Source organism: Vombatus ursinus, unplaced genomic scaffold (assembly GCF_900497805.2).
Source record: "Vombatus ursinus unplaced genomic scaffold, bare-nosed wombat genome assembly UNPS02015255.1, whole genome shotgun sequence".
NCBI lineage: Eukaryota > Metazoa > Chordata > Mammalia > Diprotodontia > Vombatidae > Vombatus > Vombatus ursinus.
Window position 1 is genome coordinate 22,446,546 of NW_020955033.1, and position 24,888 is coordinate 22,471,433.

At 35.8% G+C, this 24,888-nt stretch overlaps 1 protein-coding gene across 1 annotated transcript; it reads right to left on the reverse strand.

Annotated features, from left to right (window-relative positions):
- Positions 1–101: 101 nt before the first annotated feature.
- On the reverse strand, positions 102–24,888 carry LOC114031699 (protein IMPACT-like). Its single transcript, XM_027846852.1, has 11 exons — positions 24,778–24,888; positions 24,080–24,208; positions 22,205–22,257; positions 20,822–20,884; positions 11,519–11,604; positions 8,890–9,012; positions 7,981–8,078; positions 6,842–6,915; positions 5,275–5,365; positions 3,906–4,040; positions 102–1,725 (listed from the first exon to the last, which is right to left on the reverse strand). Exons 1-11 carry the CDS (start codon positions 24,811–24,813, stop codon positions 1,651–1,653), a joined length of 963 nt encoding a protein of 320 aa, XP_027702653.1. The 5' UTR covers positions 24,814–24,888; the 3' UTR covers positions 102–1,650.

Below are 24,888 nucleotides of genomic sequence, written 5' to 3' on the forward strand. Positions count from 1 at the left end.
CCCCATTTGGGGTTTTCTTGGCAAAAATACTAGAGTGGTTTACCATTTCCTTCTTTAGTTCATTTTACAAATGAGGAACTGAGGTAAATAGGGTTAAGTGACTTGCCCAGGGTCACACAGCTGATAAGTGTCTGAGGTCAGATATGAACTCGGGTCTTCCTGACTCTAGGCCCGGCACTCCATCTACTGAGACACTTAGCTGTCCTGCAATATTGAACTAGCATCCATAAACTATTACAAGATCAAGAGCAAGGTTTCTTAACCCTTTTTGTGTCATGGAACCCTTTGACAGTCTGGTAAAGCCCATAGATCCTTTCTCAAAATAATGTTTTTAAATATATAAAATACTTAGGACTGATTACCAAGGTTTTAACTAGTTATACTTAAATAAAGATGTAATTTTTTTCCCTTTTAAATTTTAGTGGACCCCCAGAAATCTAAGAACCCCTTTTATAGAGGAAGGTGTTCAGTGTATTAGGCTAGGAATTTACTGAATGAAATAAACAATGGTACATGTGAGGAAGTCATGGATGGGTTGCTATTTGCCCCACGGATAGAACACCTATATACTTATGGAATCACAAATCCAACAAAGCAGTGACATTTCCAGTCAAAAAGATTTGCTCTTTTTCTATCCAAGACCTTGTCTAACCTCAATGTATGGAATCTTAGTAAATTATTAACTAAATATTTTATTTTGTATCCAAGCAGAGAAAAGGACAGTACATTGAATGCCACTGATGAAAACTACAGATTACTTATGGGTACCAGATCCATTTCAACCCTACCTAGCCCATTCACTAGGGGCTATCTTCTAGGGTACTCTAAATTTCATAATGAAAACTATAAAGAAAATACTTTTAGATTTTAAAAAGAAATAGAATGCTGCATTTTCATGTCCCATTAGGAAAAAAGGCCTGCTCATAGTGCACTTTTACTGCTTTACATTACTGGTACAAAAACCAAGATGTAGATCTGAAATGTCTTCTATGAATTTCAATACCACAGATTCTCTACCAAGTCTGTTATGACATCTACATAATTCATTTTAAGTTAAACAAATGATCACTTCTAGTATTTTTCTACTGATAGATATTAGCTGAGTTTTCACTAAATGTACACTATTCAGAAATGCACACTCGAACTAAAGTGAGCTTTCTGAACTACAATTAAAAAAAAAAAAAAGGTAGCTCTCCAGGAGCTCATTCAAACTTTCTGTAAAGTATTGTAAAACACAATATTCATTTAACTCAACAAGAATCCAGGTGACAAGACATCAAGTATTTAAACTCTCCAAAGATAGTTTCCGCCACATAAGAAAGGCACTTGACATGTAATTTCAAAAGGACAGGTAATTCACTTGATACTTAGAGCAACTGCTACCTTCCCAAAATTAAAAGCAGTGATGATTAGGTCTGATTAATTCTTCTGAATCATCCTCAAATACATAAGAGTACACAAGTTATTCATTTTTGAGCAATTGGCACAATCAAGAAATAAGTGAAAATCCTGGCTGGCATCCATGTCATGCTTCCTTGAACTCCTGGGTTAAGTAGTCATAAAGTATGTCTTTCAATGATCTTCCCTACAGAAAGTATTTCTGAATGATTAATGATACAATCAGAACAAAAGTATCTAAAAGCTAAATTTTCAAGTATAATGTTCACTCTTCTTCTTGTCTTTTCTTACTCTTTTGCTCTTTCCCAGCTGCTTGGATGATTCCTCCTGAAAAAGGCAAAAATCAACATGGTCTTCTTCAACAAAGAAGATGGATCAAGGGCATAGTAAATACATAATTTTTCAGAATGCTAATGTGCTTAATTTTCTTCTATAATAAAAGGAAAACTCACAGGTAAAATACAAATAAGAAAAAAAAATTAACTGGCTCAAGCATTTTTTCCATGACTAATTGAAATAACCAAATTTCCTCCAGAATACATTGTTTTACAAAAAAACATAATACTGAAGGATCATAGAGGTAATCATGGTTAGGTCAAAACCAAAAAAGTTTTAATGAAAATCAATTATGAAGATGGTAGTGATGGTGACAACAGAGATAAAAATATAAAAACCCCACAAACTCCTCACACCTCCCTTTCAAGTGGAACGTCCATGAAAAGAATTATCACTGATTATCTACCATTGATAATCTTTCACAAGCATCTATAAGATCACATTTTTGTGTTCTTAAAAATATTTAAAATCGAGTTATACTTCCAAGAAGATATTTTCTAGATTCCACAACATTTTCCAAGAATTTTTGTTGATTACCCTAATATGTAACAAGCTTTAGTAGGAATAATAAGGTTTTCAGAGCCATAGGAAAAAATACAGTAGTAATAAGTGATTAGTGAACTTGTTCAATATGTACTAGTTAAACTGTAAAATGGCATAACTCCAACAAAAAAGTCATATTGGTACGTTTAGATTAGTAAGTTATTGCCAGGAGACATGAATTCTACAATAAAGTAGTTCATATTTGTGTACTGTCAGAAGGGTACTGAATACTGTTTTGAGGATAATAGGATAATCTTTAATTGTGGATCTTAGTTGTTCCTACTTTCTCTTCTCTGTTCAGGGAAGAGGGAGGATAGATAATCAGTTAAATGAGTAATTCATTAATATGACAATATGACTATAGCATCATAAGTTCCCCAGCAAACAAGGGGCTTTCTGTGTGGCTGATAGTCAGCCTTGGATTGTAGAAGGGACCAAAAAGCTTGGGCCAGAGAAATGAGGAGACCAATCCAAATTTAGCAGAGGGTGTTCTGGGAACCAAAGATTTTACAATTGTGTGGAAATCACAAGCAAGATTAATCTTCCCAACCTAAAAATGATGATGAAGACAAAGCTAAGCCTAAGCAATTTTAGTCAGAGGTCAGAAAACTTGGACACTGTCTGGTGTGGTGATTAGTAGTTTTCTTTTACTTCCAAAAGTTATTTTTATGTACTTTTAATTATCTTATCCTGCTGAATTATTTCTGAATCCGTACATTCTCTTTTCTCTTGTACATCACCTTAGAAAATGCACTCTAGTGGTTTGGAATGTGTTTTAACAGGAAATAGACAGTCAGGAGGGAATATACTCAGTTGTAATTACAGGAGCAGAAAAAGGTGGTTAAATATAAGGTGCAGCAAATCTCTGAACCCAGGGATTAAGAAGTTTCAAGAGGTTGTATTCCTTGGCCGTGAGGTGGCAGTCAGTGATCAGGAAAGATGTAGCAAGTAGTGAATAATGAAAAGCCCTAGAGGTAGAGCTCTAAAGGAAAGTCTTCTAGACCAATTCCAAGATGGGGAACAGGGATACACCAGAAGTTGGCTGAAATCATCAAGGCTTGACAACCAGGGCTTCATCTTTTATATGTAGCAGTATCCCATTTGCAAGACCAGTGTGACCAAAAGGAAAGTAAGCTTATGAAAACAGAAAGGGATTATTTGTAGGTACACACCTATTTTGGGCAGATATAGTGTTATCACATCCCTCCACACAAAAAGGCAAGTTGCTATAGGAAAAACAAAAAGAGCTTGTTCCAGGAAAAAAGGTAGCTCCAAGTGACATAGTTAAATCCAGATTCTGAAGGTGGAAGGGACTTTAGCTATTACCTGGTCCACTCCCTCACTGACCAATAAGAAAAGTAAAACTCAAAAGGGTGGTGAATTGCTCAAGGTCACTCTTCTAGTTAATGGTAAAAGTGTAACACAGTAAGCTTCACTCTAAGCAAAGGCACATTCCACTATACCACACCACTTTTGATTCTACACTTAAAGAATTTGTGACCACAAAGGGCCTGAGAACCACACAAAATAAAATACATGGCTTAAAGGTTTCAATTCTCTGACTGTGCTTTTTTCAAACCTCACAGGACATGATAAGATATCTTTAGATACTATCAATAACAACTTACCGGTGAATTTGTATAGTTCTCTTCCACTAGTATGTTTCTGGCACAGTTGTTGATGTGTTTAAAGCGATCTGGTCCAAGTAAAATACCGCCATACCAGCGTGATACCACCACCAAAACATTCCGTACGTTTAAAATCTGTATTTTTAAAAACATATAATTATTTGTTATTAGGATGGATCTGTGATTTCATCAGTGCAGGGCACTCCTCAGTGTAGAAACTACCTTTAACAATGCAAACTGAAAAGTGTCCTTCAATCTATAGTTTTAAGAGAGTTCACTAAAGCCCCTGACCTAGTAAATGACTTGCCTAGGGTCATACTGCTAGCATATGTCCACAATGCACTTCAAATTCATTCTTCTTGACTTTGAAGTTCCAGCTCTCTATCCACTACAGCAGACTGCCTCTCAATTATTTATACATTTACATACATAAATACATGCTTTAAAGAAAAAAAAAACTGTTCATATAAAATACAGCATGACAGTATTTAGAAGTTAACTTTTGCAGGCATAACATTGGGAGTGGAGAGATGATCAGATTAGCAATCAAAGAGACCTGTAGTCAGGATACAGAATTATGCAATTTTTGAGCTAGAAGGGGTATTAAATTTGAGCTAGAAAGAGAGCATCTGGCCAACCTCCTCATTTTACAGATAATGAAAATGAGGCCCAGAAAGGTTAATTCAATTCAGTTCAAATAAAAAAAACAAAACACTTATGAAATTTATTAAATTCAAAAATTTTGTTCTATAAAACTATTTAAAAGGAAAAAGGACAGATTATCAGTCTTAAAAGGACAAAGGACAGCTACATCAAAAATGCTTTTAAAATCCTGAGTGTTCATCTTTCTTCACAGAATATTCAGAAAACATATTAATATTCATTTTTTCTCTGCCAAATTTTTATGAAACATAAAAACTTTGATTTTTCCCAAGCTGAGCATAAGACACATTTTCAAATTGTTATAAAATGCCAAGTTTTTCAGTTCACTCAAGGTTCTGAACAGAGTTCTATAACTTTTTCATTGAAACTGAGGAAACGAAAAACTTTAGATTTTAAAAAGAGGAAGCAGCAGTAGAGTTGGTAAATTGCACACAGAGCATCAGTTCCAGCTGCATGAACGGATTTCAAAGCAATTCTGAGAATAAGTTTTAGTTTTCTGTCCCTATTAGAGCGGTAATGTATTCTTCCTCTTTTTATCAAGTTATAGGGAACAAAAATATAACTCAATCTATGTAAAAAAAAAAAACTTCACTCAAAGGTTAGACTAGAGATGGAGTAGACTGATTTGCTTTTATCTCAATACATCTTTTCTAGTACTGAGAATACTGAAAGTACAGCGCTCAGAAAGGTTTTCTCTTATTTCTACCTGCATAAGGTGAAGGAGACGTCCACCTGCTGCTGTTTCCCCATCATCTTCACAGTCCTGCAAGAAAGTCTGCCTATCTTCACAATATATTCTGCAAACATATATACTACTGTTAAACTCTAGAGCCCCCAAATATCATTTTCAACAAGATTAAATAATTACTGCAATACTGGCTAATGTTTCCAAGGTTTCCAAATTAGTTTGTAAATAATTTTACCTGGAGCCCTAAATTGGATTACTCACTTCGCACTGTTTCTTATTAGTAATCTATTTAGCATATTTTTAGGGATAATCCCTCTGCTAAAGTATAACTATGATGCCTTATTGTAGCATGGAGAAATCCTTAGATTTTCAAGGTTATGCCCATGGAATACAAGCTGTCAGGTCCTGCTAAGATGTTAAGGTTTTAAGTACAAGCTCATTCAAGGTCCATAACCAATTTAAGATCCAATTCAGAGAGGATCATCAGCTAAAAGCTGGTTTCCAGGTGGCAAGCTTTCTTGGACAGACAACTCCTGAAGACTATCTGCTAAAGCCTCAAGGAGCTGTGATATGCAAACACAGAAAGGATACCCACAATGATGAAAAAGCAGGATAAGGTAGATACTAAAAGGTACCTCCTTTAGGCTAATGAAGCTACTGTTACCTTCAAAAACATAAGATACCACTCCTGATCTTTCCTGCTTCTCATAACCACATGTAACTTTAGAAAAGTCTACTGAGAACACAGCTGATTAGAAGCAACAAATTAAAAGGAAAGAATTGGGTATACTGACAGCAGCAAGAAGTGATAGCTGACAGTTCTACAATCAATCTACAAAAAAAGACACTAAAACTCAAAAAGCATACAGTGTCAGTCTAACACTGCCATATGAAACTAGTTCTTGAAGTAGCATGGCACAGTGGAGAGAGTGCTGGACATGCAGGAGACTTGAGTTCAAACCTTGCTAGCTTACTAGCTACATGACTACAGGCAGGACGCTTGAACTCTGTGCACTTCGGGAAAATCTCAAAGACTACAAAAGTACTGATATGGTGGCAGTTCCAACACAGATGAAATCACAGGTTTCCAATAAACCAATATTTATAGCTCATAATCATAATGAAGATATTAAATCATCAAATAGAGGTTAAATGGTATTTGGTAAGTTCTACTTAAGGAGTCAAGGAAGTATGCAATATATTTAGAAAGATTTCCAACAAAAATTATGTAAAACAAATCCCGGTTTTTCATACAACTTTCAAATCTGAGGTTGTTAAGCAAACCAGAGAGATGAGAGTAAACCTTCAACAATATGGTAAACAACTCTTCCAACCGCCTCATTCCTTAAAGGTTATAGACAGATAAGATTTTACTGTCCTAGTCTGTTCATTTGGATTTTGATGATTGAAATTCTGGTTTGTTTGCAATTTCATTTACTTCATACACAGATGATTCTGTTTCAGATCTGTGGTAGTTTGCCTGGCTTTCAAAAACAAAAAACAAAAAACAAAACAAAAAAGAAATGCCCTTAATGATCTACCCCCTTTCACCAATTATATGTGTTATGTTCTGGTTATGACTCACCTGTAAGCATAGATATTGTGGGTGGCATTGGCTATTTTCTTATTTTCATATAATTTGGCAAGAACCATTTTTACCTTGAAAATAAAAATGATTATTTTTTACCTCATACAAGAATAATTGTAAATGCTATATAAACAAACGAGGAAACAAGTTCATCTTAAAGTATTTTACTGTAGTCTGTCATGCTAATAAAAGTATTCAATGTTTAGAGGTAGTCTTTCATCATTTTGACATTATTTTTCTACTAACTCAGATACTTTACTTGAGATTTCAACCAGGCAGGATCTCACAGGACTTTAGATTAAAATATTCTCTATTCTGTTTTTATTGGGTATGGAAAGAAGGTTAGTACTATTGTCTGGAATGGAGAAGTTGAGGTTGGTATCTTCGATTCCATCTCTGAAGTCAAATCAAATGAAATCAACATATTTATTGGACACCTACAAGCGGAAAACACGACACAGTACAAATTTTACTCATAATAATAATATTATTACTATGGCTAGTATTTATATAGTACTTTACACAACAACCGTGGGAGGTAGGTATTATTATTATTATCATTCCCCACTTTACAGATGAAACTAAGGCAGACAGGTTAAATGAGTCGCCCAAGGTTACCCAAGCTAATAAGTGTCTGTGGCCAGTTTTTAATTCAGGTCTTCCTGGACAGGGCACTGAACCCTATTATACTAAGGCTTGAAGAGACTGTAATTTGCCTAAGTAGAAGCAATAGCTCGAGATGAAAATACAGAATGCTTTGAAACAATAAACTCTACAGAGTACTATGTTATATGGCTTTTTAACAATGCACATAAAGTGTTTTCCAAATTAGAAGACATTTAAGAGCAAGGTTTAGATAAGGAGCCAAAGACAAGCAAATCTAAATGATTAAGGTATCTTTGACAAGTGCATAAATACATAAATATATGTGTGTATATGTGTGTGTGTGTGTGTGTGTGTATATGGATATATAGCATGAGTCAAAAATAATCTTAAGGTAGGAAAAATGGATTAAAAATGTGCCATCTAATAGGAAAGCTATTAAATAAAAAGTAAAAATAAAGATTAGAGTTAAATTTCATTCTAATTACTTTGGCATAAAAAAGGAAATATCAATTTTAATACTGTATCCTTACCTGCTTAAGGCAAACTACAGGAGCTAAATGTGCTTGAAAAGTGCTTCTCCGGTCAGTGATTGGAACTCCATGCTTGATTGGTGGTACTTCTTCTACATCTATATGGTGAAAACATGGCTGGCTTTATTTTCTTCAATAAGTACTTAGTTTCAACTTCTAAGAAATACTACAGGGCTGGGGGGACCTTAATTAACACTAAATTCCACCTCACTTTCCAAACTCTTTCCTCTTTCTTCGAGTCCCCATACAACATCTATTCTCCACATTGACCACAGACTAACTGTTGTCTACTTCACTGAGAATGAGACCATATAAAAATTCATTTAAACTTGTCTATTCGTTAGTAGTTCTACTAATTTTTCCCAAATTATTCCTATCTAAATTTTCAAATAAAAGCTAAAAAAGACTTATTATGGAAACTATAGATTTTCAAACAAATTTTAAAATATAACTTTGGAAACTGATGCAAATAACAGTAAACCACTATTAAGACAGTTGTTTAATTGAAATAAGAATTTAAGACAAAAAATTAATGAGACGGCAAAAATATTACATTGTAATGAATTAATGTAAAACCAGCCTGCCAAGTTAAGAATAATAAAGTTCCTAAAAATGCTTAGCTCTGAGATTCTCAAATTTCTGGAGTTTTGATACTATCCTGCTACAATTTTTTTTACTTCATAACCCTTCTCACTCCTTCAAAGTGCTAGTGAGCTTCCGTTTCCTAATCTGTAAAATGGGAACAACAACAGTACCTACTTTGTAGAATTGTCGTAAAGTTCAAATGAAATAATGTATATTAAGTATTTTACAAAACAATAAATCACTATATAAATGTCAGTTATGATGATGGGGATAATGATGCAATGGATCTACTTTCCAAAAAACTTAATATTCATGCCAATATACCTGACTGGCTTTCAGTGATAACAAAATCCAGGGCTTCAATTCTATTTTTTGATTGACAATCAAAAAGATAATCATCTTCACAGTCAACATCTTCCTCTTCAGTTTTCTTGTTTATGTCTGGGCCTAGGTGGATACATACAAGACATTAAAATTCTTAGTTTCCAATGATTAGTCAGTAAATGTGCATAACAGGCTTAGCTGAAACTAACTCAAGTGTGTGGCCTACACATGAAAATCAACAAGAGCTATCCAGGCTCTTCTTCTCATAAATTATTCCTCTTATTCTACAAAGTAATTTCTGTATTTTCCAACAAAATCTCCAAAACAAGCTCATTACAGAAAATAATTTTTTTTTCCAAATGAAATCCAAATAAATTTTAAAATATCATTATGGAAACATGGACAGATAAGAGTAAACCTTTACTTAAAGAACTGCTAATGAAGTAGAATTTAGGTAAAAGCCTTATGGAACTGTAAAAATATTTTAAGACAGCTAAGTTAAGATTAAGGCAATTCCCAAAGGATGCTAGATCAGTGGTTCTCAACCTTTCTTCAATTTTTAGATTTTACTGTTGTGTTTTTATTTTACAACCATTTCCCACTGCTAACAAAAAGTGTGATATAGCACAATCCTAACAATTAAATTTAAATTAATTTTTTTTACTTTGAGAACTTTGAATCACTTGCTAGGATAACTAGAAATGTTTTATAACATTACAGGGGGAAATTTTGAAAGAGTATGAAAAAGTCAAAAGTAATATTCATATCAATAGGACAGCCTTAAGTTAATCATACATTTTTCTTAAAAGTACTAAAAATATGTGCACCTATAGCTATGATGTGAATACTTATTATTAGCACTAATGGCTGAAATACTTAGAATAATTACCTCATCTTTTTTTTTCCTTTTCGTAGCACATAACCATCATGCTAAGGCTGGCTCTGTTACTGATTTTCTGTGGAATTTATATTTGAACTGTTACTTACATAATTACTCATTGCAACCCTCAACCCAACTAAAAATAATTCTACCAGTTGCTACAAGGTTATAAATTTCATTACAAAATCATATTAAAGAATTTTCCAGTTTATATGAGCTTATTTCGGTCAGCAGAAAAAAGACTGGAAAAGTGGTTCTAGTTAAGGCATTAGAAATTGACAATGTTAACACATATTAAAGATTCAAATACAGTATTCCATAAAATATATATCTGTAATGTCAATTATATTACTTGAAATTAGTCACTATAGTTTTCCAAAGTTCTTTTTCTAGAAATAGGAAACTGATTTGAGCTGACACAAGATCACACATCTAGAGATGGAAGGGATCTCAAACACCATCTAGTCTAACCCCCTCTTATACTGATGAGGAAACTGCATTTAAATGATTTGCCTAAAGTCATACAGGCAGTTTGTGGCAAAGGTGGGATTTAAACCCAGGGCCTCTGACTCCATGGCCACTGTGTTCTTTTCACTGTAGCATGATGAGTTTAGTATTTCCAAAAGCATGGTCCTTGGAGTTCTATAGTTCCTAGAGAGCTAAATAGGGCTTTTCTTAAAATAAAACAAACAAAAAATAATGGTAGTTTTATGAGATTCCAATAAGTAGAGTGGGATGACTACTTTATGGAAGCTTTGTTCCTGATCAAGAGCAAGCTATAAAGAAAGCTGACCAATGTGAAGAGAATGATAGAGTGAGGTGAGAAGAAAAGATAAGCACTGAGAATAACATTATTTATATAGTACTTTCAGGTCTATAAGCATTGGCAATAATAACATTTCTATAATGCTTTCAGTTTACAAAATGTTTGACATACATCATCTTATTTAAGCCTTCCAACAACCCTGTGAGGTAGAAACCATGTGATTTGCCCAGTGTCACAAAGCAAATCAGTACCTAAGGCAGGATGTGAACTCAGATCTTCCTGACTTCAAGTGCAGGGCTTCATGATTACTATTCTGCTGCTTATCAGATGCAACAACAATGGCAAGGCTATAGTAAGGTGGGGGCCAGGGGATTCCAAGGATCCCACCCTGCCTTGCCCTGAGATCTTAGACTCTGACAACCTTTCCCTCCCACTCTTCCCCTTTCAATAATTACTATCTTTTTTGCTTCCATCAATATTTTTCAACCCCCAAGTTTTCCAAACCCAAATTATTTTAAGCAACACTGCTAGAGTCTTCTGTTCTTTCACACAATACCTAAGTCCAAAAAATCACATTCAAGTATTTTGACGGAACTGAGGAAAATCTAACAGGCTCAAATTACCAATCAACAATGATAAGGTACATAAAACAAACCTTAAAATGCTACACAAATGTCAGTTTTTGTTGTTTTTATTAGTAGTCAAAAGATACGCAATTTATAGCATGTTCTGTAAAGTGCCTATCAAATTGATGAAATATGAAACTGTATACGGCTAGAAATAATCATAGGAACACGTGTGTGTGTGTGTGTGTGTGTAAGTAGCATAGGAAATGGCATAAGCAGATAAGTTTCCCAATAGAAACTTCTCTCCTAATTCTTAAGTTGTAATTCAGACAGTCATCCTTCTGTGTTTGGAGGCCTATGTGAATTTTTAGTCACTATTACATTAAAAACAAACTGAAGTCAAATTTTAAATCCTACCTGATTCTGATAGCTGAGATTTTTCTATTAGAATTTCTCGAATTTTCTCCACCCACAAATAAAGAATACTTTCACCAATGTTCTGTCTGAAAAAAAAATCCAAAACAAAAAAGTAAGCCAATTATTTCAAAATACTTCCTTCTCATATTCAAGAAAATTATTTGAGCACATCTAATCCTAACAGTCTGTAGGTGTTTTACAATCTATAGTAACAAGACTTCCATACAATGGCTTATGTGGGTATTATGTAATCTTTGCTTCAGAAATAAACATGTAAAGTGTATTATTTTAGAATTCTGACATTTAGATGTTATAGCCCTTTTACAAAGTAGACAAAGAGATGGAGTTAAGTGAAGAGATCTGAGTTTAGGACTTGATTATTCACAAATGTGAAGAACTATGCTTAACTGCTGAGTAATTAATTACTACCATCTACTTATCAGAAGTTTTAGAGTATCACTATTAAATTAAAATTACTGCAGATTTTTCAACCTTTTTGACAGACTTTCAACATCTTTCAAAGAGGCAATTAGATAGAGCACTGGGACTGAAGTCAGGAAGGCTTGAGTTCAAATCCAACCTCAGACATGTACTAGCTGTGGGACCTTGGGCAAGTCATTGAGCTCAGTTTCCTCAACTGTAAAATGAGGAAAATAATAGCACCTACTTCCCTGTGTTATGAGAATTAAATGAGATGACAGCTGTAAAGCACCTGACACATAGTAGGTACTTAATAAATGCTAGCTATAATTATTATTATCATAAATGTAATAATGTATCTTTTCTTTCTTTGGAAAACTAGATGCATGCTTTAGCATATTGATTTATGAATTAGTTTTTATGTGCCTGGAAAAAATGGAAAGAGGGGTTGGAGACTTTACAAATAGAAAATATATTACCAGCACTTGACTCCTGCCCTGATTAAAAGTGAGAAGAAAGGGAAAAAAAATCCACAGAGGCAGAGATGTGTTCATTTATTTATTTTGCCACTTCAGGGGCACTAGGGCTTGGGGATCCTGGGCAATAATGGTGCCATTCCTTAAAATGTTTTGGTAACACCTCTTTTGGAACTGTCTTCAGTAGTCAGTAAGTCAGACAAAAAACATTATATAATCACACCTCATAAGCAGTAATACAAATGATAATCAGTCTATGGTGTCAGTCAATAACCATTTATTACCGTATACACCAGCACAGGAGATACAAAGAAAGGCAAAGCCAATACCTGCACTCAAGGATCTTTACAACCTAAGGAGCAAGGGGATCTTGGCAGTAGTGGTGAGGCTGGGGAGGGGAGAGGTATAAAAAGATAGGTAGAGGATGAGGGGGTAAAGGGAGTAGTGAAGGACTAAATGCTTAATAGAGGATTTTACATTTGATTCTGGAGGTGGTGATCAGGCATCACTGGAATTTACTGAATAGGAATTGACACAGTCAGACCTGTGATTTAGGGAGATCACTGTCACAGGATGGAAACAACAAAGGAGAAAAATGATGTGTTGCTCATTATGTATGTTTACATTATTACTTACATTATCTTCAACAGTTTTTCCATCAATACCATCATAATCACAAATGGAAAAATGTGAGACACTTTAAATTTAAACAGTATTTTTATAATTTTCTTCCCATTATTAATATGAAGAAATAAAATTTGGTTTGAGATTTAATTATGGCAACTCTGTAATTAAGTACTTTTTTTGTACCACTAAATATCTTTAAAATGTAAAAAAATAGAATGCCAAATAATATTTATCTGATGATGGTAAGAATTTAGGCAATTTAGAGTCCCGAAATTTAAGATGCAATCCATCTTATCAAATTCTTTATGGGGATTCAAAAAAAAGTTCTTTTTAAATAAATTGTTTTTACATGATAAACTGCATTATACTTATAAATTAATTTATGTTCTTTTATCTTCACTAGCTGTGATTCCTTTGCATAAAGCTCCCACTGCTGGTATTTCTCAGTCAAGGAATATAAAAGAGGCTTTTGGCAATTCTTCTTGTAAAGATTTAACAACTATAAATATTATTAATATCACCTAAATGATATTCACATCTCATTTTTGAAATTTTATGATACTCTGTGAGGTGCTCCTTGTGGAAGTTTTCAAGAAAAGACGGTATGACCATTTGTCAGGCATGTTATATGGAGAGTTCTTGTTCAAGTACAGGTTAGCCTAGATAGTTCTGAGATCTCTTTAGGTCCTATGTTACTTTTAATATAAATAAAATATGTTATGAAATTTGTTATGTACAATCAAATTAAATTATAGACTATATAACATATTTTAATTTATTTTCCCATCCATATTATTTTTTTTCAGAGGCACTCGTCATTTTCATTGGGACTAAAAATTCATCTGTTTCTTTTACAATTTTTTAGGAAAATTACAATAACATGGTTCTCTTTGTTTTGTGAGAACCTATTTAAAAGACCTTATTTGTAACTGCTATCAAATAACCAGCAGGGGGAGTTCAACTGCTTTTCAAGATTGTTACTAAAAGGTTGAACAAGACTGGATTCCATTCTTAAAGAAAATAAATAATTTACAAATCACCTTACGTGCTACCAGAAGTGAGCAAGCCAAGACTTTACACCTGATGAGAAGTTTTATTACAGAGAAAAAGAAAAGTAAATGAAACAGAATTTATTCAAAGAATGAAGTCTGTCTGAAATGAAGAATGATGTGCTTTAACAAGTTCTGTGAATATTTCCTGGGTGGTAGCTCTTTGACCAAATACAAGTTTATAGGCACAACAAAAAGATAATGGGTTGAGTTAACTGTAACAGTATTTTTATATTTAAGGAATCAAAGAAAGATATAAAAATGGACACAAAGGAATATGGTCAAAGTAAATTAAACAGAATTTTTCTGGTATTTCAACAACTGATGTAATGGACCATTCTTAGTCTAACTTGGCTCCTCAATTTTTAATCTTCATTTTACATTAAACAATTTCAGAATCAAACTACAGGTGGTTTTGTGCACAATTCCCAACATACTGCTTTTATTTTCAAGACACTATAAACTTCTTTGCATTAGTTAAAAACATTTGCATGCAACATAATAAATGAAAAGGGAAAAAAGTGAATTCTAGTAAAAAACTGAATGCTGTAGATTCTACTTTTCCTTCTTTTACACTAGGACATCAATCAATAAATATTTATTAGGCCCCTACTATGTTTCAGGCACTCCATCAACACATCACAAAAAATAAGCCTGTGGGGGGGTGGGAGGAGCCAACATGGCGTAGTAAAAGCAGTGACTTGCTTGAGCTCTCCCCCAAAGTCCTCCAAATACCTGTAAAAAATGCCTCTAAACAAATTCTACAGCAGTAGAACCCACAAAAAGACGAGTGAAACAAATCTCCAGCCCAAGACAACCTGGATGGTTGATTGGAAAGGTCTATTGTGCCAGACTGGGAGAGGAGCACAGTTCAGCGTGGGTGCACAGGCAAATACCAGGCCTCAGCGAACTTGGGACAGGCCTCAGAGGACTGAATCACCGTGGTGGTTTCCAGACTTCTCAACCCACAAAGGCCAAAGACAACTTAGAAGGTCAGTAGGAAAGGTGTATCAGACCTCGGTGAGAGAGAAGCTTGGGTCAGTCTTGGGTCAGTCCCAGGGTGGCTGCTTCTGGAGCTCTCAGCCCACGGACAAAGGGGGCATCGAGTGGCTGATCAGAGGGGGACTGCAGAGATCTCTTTGCTCGTAATGAAGCAGGAATCTCTTACTTGGATCTGGGTCACAGTTTTGGGTAGCGGTCCTGGGGCGAGGAGGAGCACTGGCATGGCGGAGCTTGTAGTGGTTGGCAGTGGAAAGGTAATCTTCCTCACAGTTTCAGGGCAGAAAAGAGTGCTTGTGGTCACTCACAGACCAGAGCACAGACCAGGAAAGGAGTAAACACCTTGCCCTTAATCATACCACCTTGGAAGAAATTAAATTTTACAGGTCCCTAGAAGTATCTCTGAAAACAGCTGCATAAAACCCCTGAAGCTTAGGACAGTACATTCTCCACACTGGAAGGAAATCCCTACCTTAACAAAGAGCTTAAAACTGAAGTAATTTGCTGGGAACATGAGCAAACTGAGCAAAAAAAAATCAGACCACAGAATCTTTCTTTGGTGACAAAGAAGATCAAAACATACAACCAGAAAAGACAACAAAGGAGGGCAGCTAGGTGGTGAAGTAGATAGAGCTCCAGCCTTGGAGTCAGGAGGACCTGAGTTCAAATCTGACCTCTGACACTTGATAATTACTAGCTGTGTGACCCTGGGCAAGTCACTTAACCCCAAGTGCCTCACCAAAAAAAAAAAAAAAAAGAAAAGAGAGTGATGCAAGAAAATCATGAAAAACAAGTCAACAGCTTGCTAAAGGAGACCTAAAAAAAATACTGAAGAAAATAACATATTAAAAAATAACCTAACCCAAATGGCAAAAGAGCTCCAAAAAGCCAATGAGGAAAATAATGCCTTAAAAAACAGAATTGGCCAAATGGAAAAGGAAGTCCAAAAGCTCACTGAAGAAAATTATCAAGGAAAATTGCCCTTGAATATCAATTCAAGAACCAGAGGGTAAAACAGAAATTGAAAGAATCTACCAATCACCTCCTGAAAGAGATCCCCAAAGGAAAACCCATAGGAATACTATAGCCAAATTCCAGAGTTCCCAGGTCAAGCAGAAAATATTGCAAGCAGCCAGAAAGAAACAATCCAAGTATTGCAGAAACACAATCAGGATAACACAAGATTTAGCAGCTTCTACATTAAGGGACTGGAGGGTTTGGAATATAATATTCTGGAGGTCAAAGGAGATAAAATTACAGCCAAGAATCACCTACCCAGCAAAACTGAGTATAATCCTTCAGGGGAAAAAATGGACATTATGTGAAATAGAAGACTTTCAAGAGGACTCTCTTGATGAAAACACCAGAGCTGAATAGAAAATCTGACTTTCAAATACAAGACTCAAGAGCAACATGAAGAGGTAAACAGGAAAGAGAAATCATAACGGACATAAGTTAAACTGTTTACATTCCTACATGGAAAAATGACATTTGTAACTCATGAGACCTTTGTCAATATTAGGGTAGTCGGAGGGAAAAAATTAGATAGTTAGATAGACAGATAGATAGATAGATAGACAGACAGACAGACAGACAGATGGCACAGGGTGAGTTGAAGATGAAGGGGTGATATCTAAAAAATAAAATTAAGGGGTGAGAGAGGATTATACTGGGAGAAGAAGAAACAGAAAATTATCTCACATAAAACAAACAAGAAAAGGCTTTTACAGTGGAGGGGAAGTGGGGGAAGGTGAGAAGGAATGAGTGAATCTTATTCTCATTGAATTTGGCTTAAGGAGGGAATAACATACACACTCAATTGAGTACGGTAATCTATCTTACCCTATAGGAAAATAGAGGGAAAGGAGATAAGAGAGCAGAGAGGTGATAGAACAGGGCAAATTGGGGGAGGAGGTAATCAGAAGCAAACACTTCTGAGGAGGGACAGACTCAAAAGAGAGAATAGAATAAATGGGGGTGGGATAGGGTGAAGGGAAATATAGTTAGTTTTTCACAACATGACTACTATGGAAGTGTTCTGCATGACTACACATCTATAACCTGTATCGAGTTGCTTTCCTTCTCAATGAGGGTGGGTGGGGAGGGAGGAAGGGAGAAAATTTGGAACCCAAAGTTTTGAAAACAAATGTTAAAAATTGTTTTCACATGCAACTGGGAGATAAGATACACAGGCAATGGGGTATAGAAATCTATTCTGCCCTACAGGAAAACAGAAGGGGAAGAGGATAAGAAAAGGGGGGAGAGATGGAAGGGAGGGCAGATTAGAGGAAGGGGTATTCAGAATGCATACCATCTTGGGGTGAGGGGAGATATGAGATGGGGAGAAAATATGGAACTCAAAATCTTGTGGAAGTGAATGTTGAAAATTAAAAATAAATAAATTAATAAGAATAAGCCTAGGAATCTCACACCCTACAAATTAGCAAAGATGACCAAAAACAGCAACAATCAATATTGGAAGGTTGTGGAATGATAGGCACAGTGACATACTGCGGTGGAACTATGAAATGGCATAATCATTTAGGAAAACAATTAGGAATTACGCAAATAAAATAACTAAAATGTTCATACCCTTTAAACCAGAAACTCCATTACTGGGCTTATATCTCAAGGAAGTCATTGATAAGAATAAAGTCCCCACATATACACCAATTATTTAGAGCAGCACTGGGATAGTAAAAAGATGCCTGTCAACTGGGGAATGGCTAAACAAATTATGGTAAAGGAATGTAACTGGAATATCGCTGTGCTGTAAGATATGATGAATGTGTTGAATACAGAGAATCATGGAAAGACGTACATGAACTGACGCAGAGTGAAGTAAGCAGAGCCAAAAAAAACAACATGCCCAGTGACTATAATAATGTAAATGGAAAAAACGACCATACACCAAAAAGTCAAGAGTGAATGTAACAAAATTATGAAGCTCAAGTATGATTCAAATGAAGAGATATGAGAGGACACTTCCAATTCACTACTTCACAGAGACAGGTTACACATTGCACATGTTTTTGGACTTTTTCAATGTGCTAATCAGTTGTGTTGATTTTTTTTTCCTCTTTAAAAAACACTATTTTTTATGTGAGCTTGCTCTCTGAGACAGAGTAAAGGAGAAATAGTAGGAATAACTATAAGAAACAAGACATCCATAAAATCATTTTCTAAAAAGCATGGGTTATTTGCAGCTTATTCACCTGCCTAAAAAATGATTTAGATATATAAAAGGGATTAGCTACATAAGGAGGGAAAGTATGAGGTTACTCACAGCAGAGTATTCTTTGATATTAGGAATCATGAAATAATGAAATATTCAAGTTGGCAACAAAGAATGGTTCCCAGGCAGTCAGACCTCCAGGCTTATTATCCAGTGTTCCATGAGAGTTCCTCCAACTCTTCTCAGCAGAGGAGGCAGCTTCAAGCCTCTCTGTGACCTTCCAGATGCCAAGCCACTAAGAGCCAATAACAAACTGCCCCTCTGTGGGTGGGGGCTGGGCTATTATGGCACACCTACTGAAACTCAGCACATATTTGGGGGAAACATTTGTTCAGTAATCCCTTCTTCTTGGCATTAAATTTTCTCTAATTAAGCATTCTAAGAAACTCTTAGAATGATCCACACTGAAAAAATATGTATCTATCCTGATTACAACTATACCTGTACCCAAGTGATGCTCAAGCTTGGCTGAGAGACAAGTCACTGAAGCCTCCATCAGACCCAAGCTGGACACCCTCCCAAAAGACTGGCCTCCCAGACACCGTCAGGCTCTACCTTATTCAAAAGGCTCTATACAGGACATGTGAGACTGAAGGAGATCAAGGTAGCTATAAATCAGCCATTTGCTAAGAGGATATCACAAACACTACCCTCCAAGTACCCTTACTCAAATTAACCTTTATTGGTAATCAAAGGGGAAAGAGGAAAGAAATAAGCATTTACACAGCGCCTACTACATTACAGGTACTGAGCTACACACTTTTCACAAACGTGGGCATGTTTGTACACAGTAGAGAAAGTGACAAAATGGAGTACATTTCTGGACCTGATTTTGAAGAACTGACTGCTGAATCAGAAATGGTAGGAAAAGTAAGGCCAAGTCACTGCTCCATCTTAGAAGGCAAGAGAAGGAAGGATAAAAGCTGGGCTGTCTAACAAACATGTTAGATCTTAGGAGAGCAGGTTTTCATTAAAAGTTTAGGAAAAAAAGAAGAGCTAAGATCTCATTGCTAAAAACTCTACAAGAGAAAACAGTGCAAAAAGCATAAAAAGCTTTCAACAAAAAAATTCTAAAATTGAAAATAAAAACAATCACAATGATGAAGAAAAGGAAGCTATCAAAAGAGACCAAAGTGATATACATTGATCAATTCAGATTTTTTAAAGATGTGTAAAACAATGAAAGCAGAGGCAGATAGTTGAGGATGAATACAAAAAAAATTAGCATTCTTCTTTAAGAATGTTGTCAGAGGCACCAAAATCAGAATGAGCTAAGGCTGTACATAAATCCTAAGGACAATGAAAACAGCTTATTAAGACCTCTGTTTGTAGTAGATGGAACAAGGATAGCACACAACAGAAAAATGACTCTGTCAAGGAAAACTGTCTTTCGAATAGGTGGTATTGGTTTCTAGGAAATATCTAAAGATTTCATAAAATACCACCCCACTCAAAAAACTCTTTAAACAAACAGGGATTAAGGGTTGCTATCACACAGGACTTTTGTATGACACCCAAGGAAATTCTTCTTGTTGTTTAAAAGATTTCATTGAAGTTTGGATCACAGCTCTGAAACTTAGAAATCACTTCTACTTCCTCATGCATACAATGAGAAAGTTATATTCCACGGTCTCTATGGTCTCTCCCAACTCTAACATTCTATGTTGTACTCTTTATGGGGCTTTTTATTTTTTTTTTTTTTACAGAAGCTGCTGAGTTCTCCAGCTTTTTCCTGATATCACCAAGACTGGTAACCCAGGGTGGATCTAATAACTATATACCATACTTAAGTACAAATACCTGAATGAGTGTCGGTAGATGCATATTTGTTTGTATGGATATGAAGATTAATGAAGCCCCATGATTAACAAAGTCAAACGATCTTTTAAAATTGAAATTCCGTCCTTGAGACTCTATCCTGGTCTTCTCTCTTTGCCAGTTTATAAATAGTGCCATATTCTGAAGCGTTGCTAATTTGTTATCAACAGTACTAGAAGAACAATAGAACTTTAATCTGATGGCCCAATATAAAAGTATTAAAAGGAAAATTATTTTTCATTTTATCACACAAACATTTATTAAGTACCTATTATTTTCAAGGCACTAAGCCTAAATATTCTTATATATTTATTACATACGCATTACTTATAAACTATTCTTACATGCTTCAGTGAAATCCATAAAAATATCAAAATGAAAGAAAATAAAACTTCACTGATGTTCACTACCCATAGCATGTTCTTATAGATATTAGGTATTTAATTATCATACTCTGACAACCAGATAGTATTGCAAAATAAGACTTTTTTTCCACTGTCTTTCAAGTTTTTATCAGAGATTAAGCCTATATTTATCATTCTTACTGGGAAGGTAGTTTTACAACAGTTTTTAAAATTACTTTTACATACCACAGTTCTTAAAAGAATGCACTATAAATAACAAATATTAATAGAGGATTCTTAAAACAAACCAAAAAAAAAAATGATGCCTTGCTTACATATATATTTCCTCAAGGCTGTTTGCTAATTCCACACGATCTCGTCCTGTAAGCCATGGAGCACTGTAATTAAATAAATATAATGAGAAGCACATCACTGAATTACTTTGTGTTCAGATTTTTTTTAGGGAACAAAGATCAATTTAATCAAAGGCTTTTCATTTTACTTTCCAGATGCATTTATCTTATATAACAGATATCTTTACATGGTACCTATGGCAGTATCTCAAAATCACAGAATGGGATCAGCACTGGAAGGGACCTTGGCGGCTATCTAGTCCAACTCATACCTGACCAAGAATTCCTTCTACACCAGCCTCTGCCTAAAAAGCTCCATGGAAGCTGTTTCCTTTGATAAGGCTGAAGCCTGTCTTTAATCTCATTTTTACTCTGTGACCTCTGGAATTAAGCAAAAAAACTCTCGTTCTTCTTCCACATCACAACTTTTCACATAGCTGAAGACAACAATCACGTTCCCTCAAATCGTCTTTTTCAGGTTCAATGTACCCAACTCCTTCCTCCCACATACAGCACTGTCTCCAATCTTTTCAACATCCCGTTCATCCCCCTTTAGACATGTTCCAGTTTGTCAACATTCATCTTAAAACACGGAGTCCAGAAGTGAACACAGTGCTCCATGTGTGGTCAGACCACTGCAGAGTACAGTAGGACAAGGGTCTCCTTTCTAGATATTCAGTGGAGATTAGACCAGAATTATCTTTCTTGGCTGCCATTCTCAATATGTTCCAGGCTTCCAAAATAACTCAAATTTTAGATTACTATTTTTCTTCCAAGGGGAAATGAAGATTTAATTCAAAGTTGTTTTACTTGCCACCTCAAAACTGCCACCTTGGGGGCAGCTAGGTGGTGCAGTGGATAGAGCACCAGCCCTGGAGGCAGGAGGAACTGAGTTCAAATCTGGTCTCAGACCAGACACTTGACACTTACTAGCTGTGTGATCCTGGGAAAGTCACTTAACCCCCAATTGCCTCACATACCAAAAACAAACAAACAAACCAAAAAAAACCTGCTACCTCAAGTTAAACCTAATCTTTTTGTTAAAGTAAAGCCAAACTCCTTTCAAAGCCAATCAACACTAATTTAGGGTTGGTTAAAGAAAGTTATTTTTCATTTCCAAGGATAATAAAATTATTTTGCATGTTTAATCTCTGTGTTTGTATTATATTTTTTGGACTGTGCTTTTATCTCATTCAATTTTTCTAACTCAATATTTTACAAGTTGATAAAGTTTACATAATTTTATCATCTATTGCTAAATAATATCTTCAATACAAACCCCTGTAAAACATATGCATGAAAACAATCTTTTAAAAAAGCAATTTAAGTATAATTTCAGAAAATGAAAATAGAAGCCTTGCTTACTTCAGTTGGTAAATAGGTGGAGCTGTATCTGGATATTCAGAAGGCAGAATCACCTGTAAGGCAATTTAAGTGTTTATTTTTATTAAGATCAAGGCTCAAAAAATTACATGAAAATATATGCACTAGTCAAATTCCTTAATTACTAACTCTGGGAAATAAATTCATCCCTTTTTTAGACATTAACCAATGAACTTGATCTTTATCATTACATCTCTGAGCATAATGGGCAGCAGACAGAGATCTGAGCCTAGAGTAAGGAAGACATGAATTCAAGTCCAGTCTCAGATATTTACTAGCTGTGTGATGATTCTGTAGAAGTCACTTAATCTCTTAGCCTCATTTTCCACAACTGTAAAATGGAAGGATCAGGACAGCACCTACCTCACAAGGTTGTTGTGAGTATCAAATGAGATACAAATATGTGAAGTGCTTAGCACAGTGCCTGGAACACAATAGATACTTAATACATGCTTGCTCCTTTCCCTTCCCCTCTGAATAGAATTTTATTTGAGTAGTCAATTTAATAAACATCTATTAAAGGCAACTATGTGCAAGGTACTATTCTCCATCCCACAACTACAAAAAGGACTGTCTTAGTCCGTGACCTCAAAGAGTTTACAATTTCTATTGATATGTTGCCGTTTCTTTAAGAAGATGTGAGAAGGGGTCAATTACTTTCCTGAAAGAAGCAATGACATCTGAAAATAATATGATGAAAAGCATAACATTCAAGAGATCTCTTGAATCTGTCCCTTTCTGTCCATTTACACGGCCAACCTTGCTCATGACCAAATCATCTTTTGTCTGGACTATTGCAAGTCTCCTAGCTGAACCCCCAGATCCTGGTCTCTCCTCTGTATGAACCTGGCCTTCACACATCTGCTAAAACCATCTTATCAAAAGCACAAGTCTGACCATGTCAGTCTGTTGTTTGTAGGATAAAACACAAAACCACACTCTTCAGTCTGTCACCGAGAGCTCTTCACAGCCTGACTCCAGGTGTGCCATACTTGACTCTCCTCCATCTAAATTGATCTGTTTGCTATTCTTCCAATTCAGCACTTTATCTACTGACTGCAGGCTTTTGCCCAAGCAGTAACTCATCCCCAGAGTGCACTCCTAATTCACCACTACCCCTCAGCTCCCTGGCTTCCCTCAAGCCTGTTCTATTCATGATCTCTGTAATATCTTCATTTTCTCCCTCATTCTCAAATTACCAGTATCAATCTGTTTACATCCTGCAACCTACTCAGCACAATGTGACCTCCTTGACAGCAAGGGCTGTTTTTTTGTTTTATCTTCCTAATACTCAGCATGTTGCCTAGCTCATAGGTGTCACTTAATAAATATCAGCTGGATTTAATTTAAAGGATAATTGAAGAACCTAGCTTAATGCCAAGGGTATAAAGAGAAGTAGGGCTGATTAACATTTGACAGAACTTTTCCTAAGATACTACATATGTACTATATGTACTATACATTTGTGTAAATATTTATACATGTATAATTATAAGATAAAAATCACCAAATAAAAAAACAAATTTTGATAAATACATGCTTGAAAATAAGCAAAGTATTTAATAAGCAAAATAGCATTCTAAGAGATTTTCAAGTTTCCTTTCAAATCAATAATGGGTTCAATACAAAAGCAAATGCTGTTAAATCATCCAACTTCTCTCATTTTATTAGAGTATACTGTTTAAACCATTAGGTAACATAACATTCAAGAACAAAATGAAATCTGACTATTCACATGCAATCAAGAATTGACAAAAAAAATTTAGCATGCAAGAGAAATTATTTTTAAAAAGCATAAAAAACTGGAAAGACATAACAAAGAAAGCACAGCAACTTAGCAAGAAAAGGGAAAAATACCTGTAAGCAGAGTGTCCATTTGGGTTTTTCTAAATTATCACTAATCTTAATACAAAATATTCTCGTAGCTTCATCAATAACACACCACTCATCTCCATATATAGATGAAAGTGCTTCAATTTCATCTATCTGAAACAAGTTAAAAACCAAAACAGGTTTTAGACAAAAATTTGTCAAAAAAAAAGCAAAACAAAACACGGCTTAATTGCATTCAGAACCTGTGCTTTAGGATTATTTCCAGCCCTAAAATCCCATTAAAAATAGTGCCATTTTAGGGTGGGCTCCTTGAAAGGGTTCTCTCCATGACAGGTGTCATATACCTGTCACCTTTGATACAGATTCTGGCATAGCAACTCTAGGGTTCGACAACCCTCATTTTCATTGGTTTCAGCCAGCGTGCATTAGCATGCATCATAAATTTCGAAGATGCACAGGGACGCGCAGGCACGCGAGGGTGTGGATGCATTTCACGTCCGTTTTACGGAAGCGCTAAAAGAGCCTGAGCCGCGAAGGAGCTTAGGCCCAACTCGTTCCTGGCCAGGCGGGGAGAAGCCCTGGCCCCGGGGCCGGGATCCGCACACCTCCGGCAGCAGGGACCGGGCGGGGCTCGGGCTGCGGCCTGAGGTATCATCCTGCCGCCAAACGAGCGGAGCCGCCGGTCCCTTCCGCCTCTCGGACCCTCCCGGGCCTGGCCTCACCTGCCGCTGGCTACTGTCGGACTCCGCCGCAGCCATGGACCGTCGCTCGCCCGCTTCCCCGCCGGCTCCCAGACAAGAAGGAGACCGAACAGACCCAAGCAAGCGTCGCCA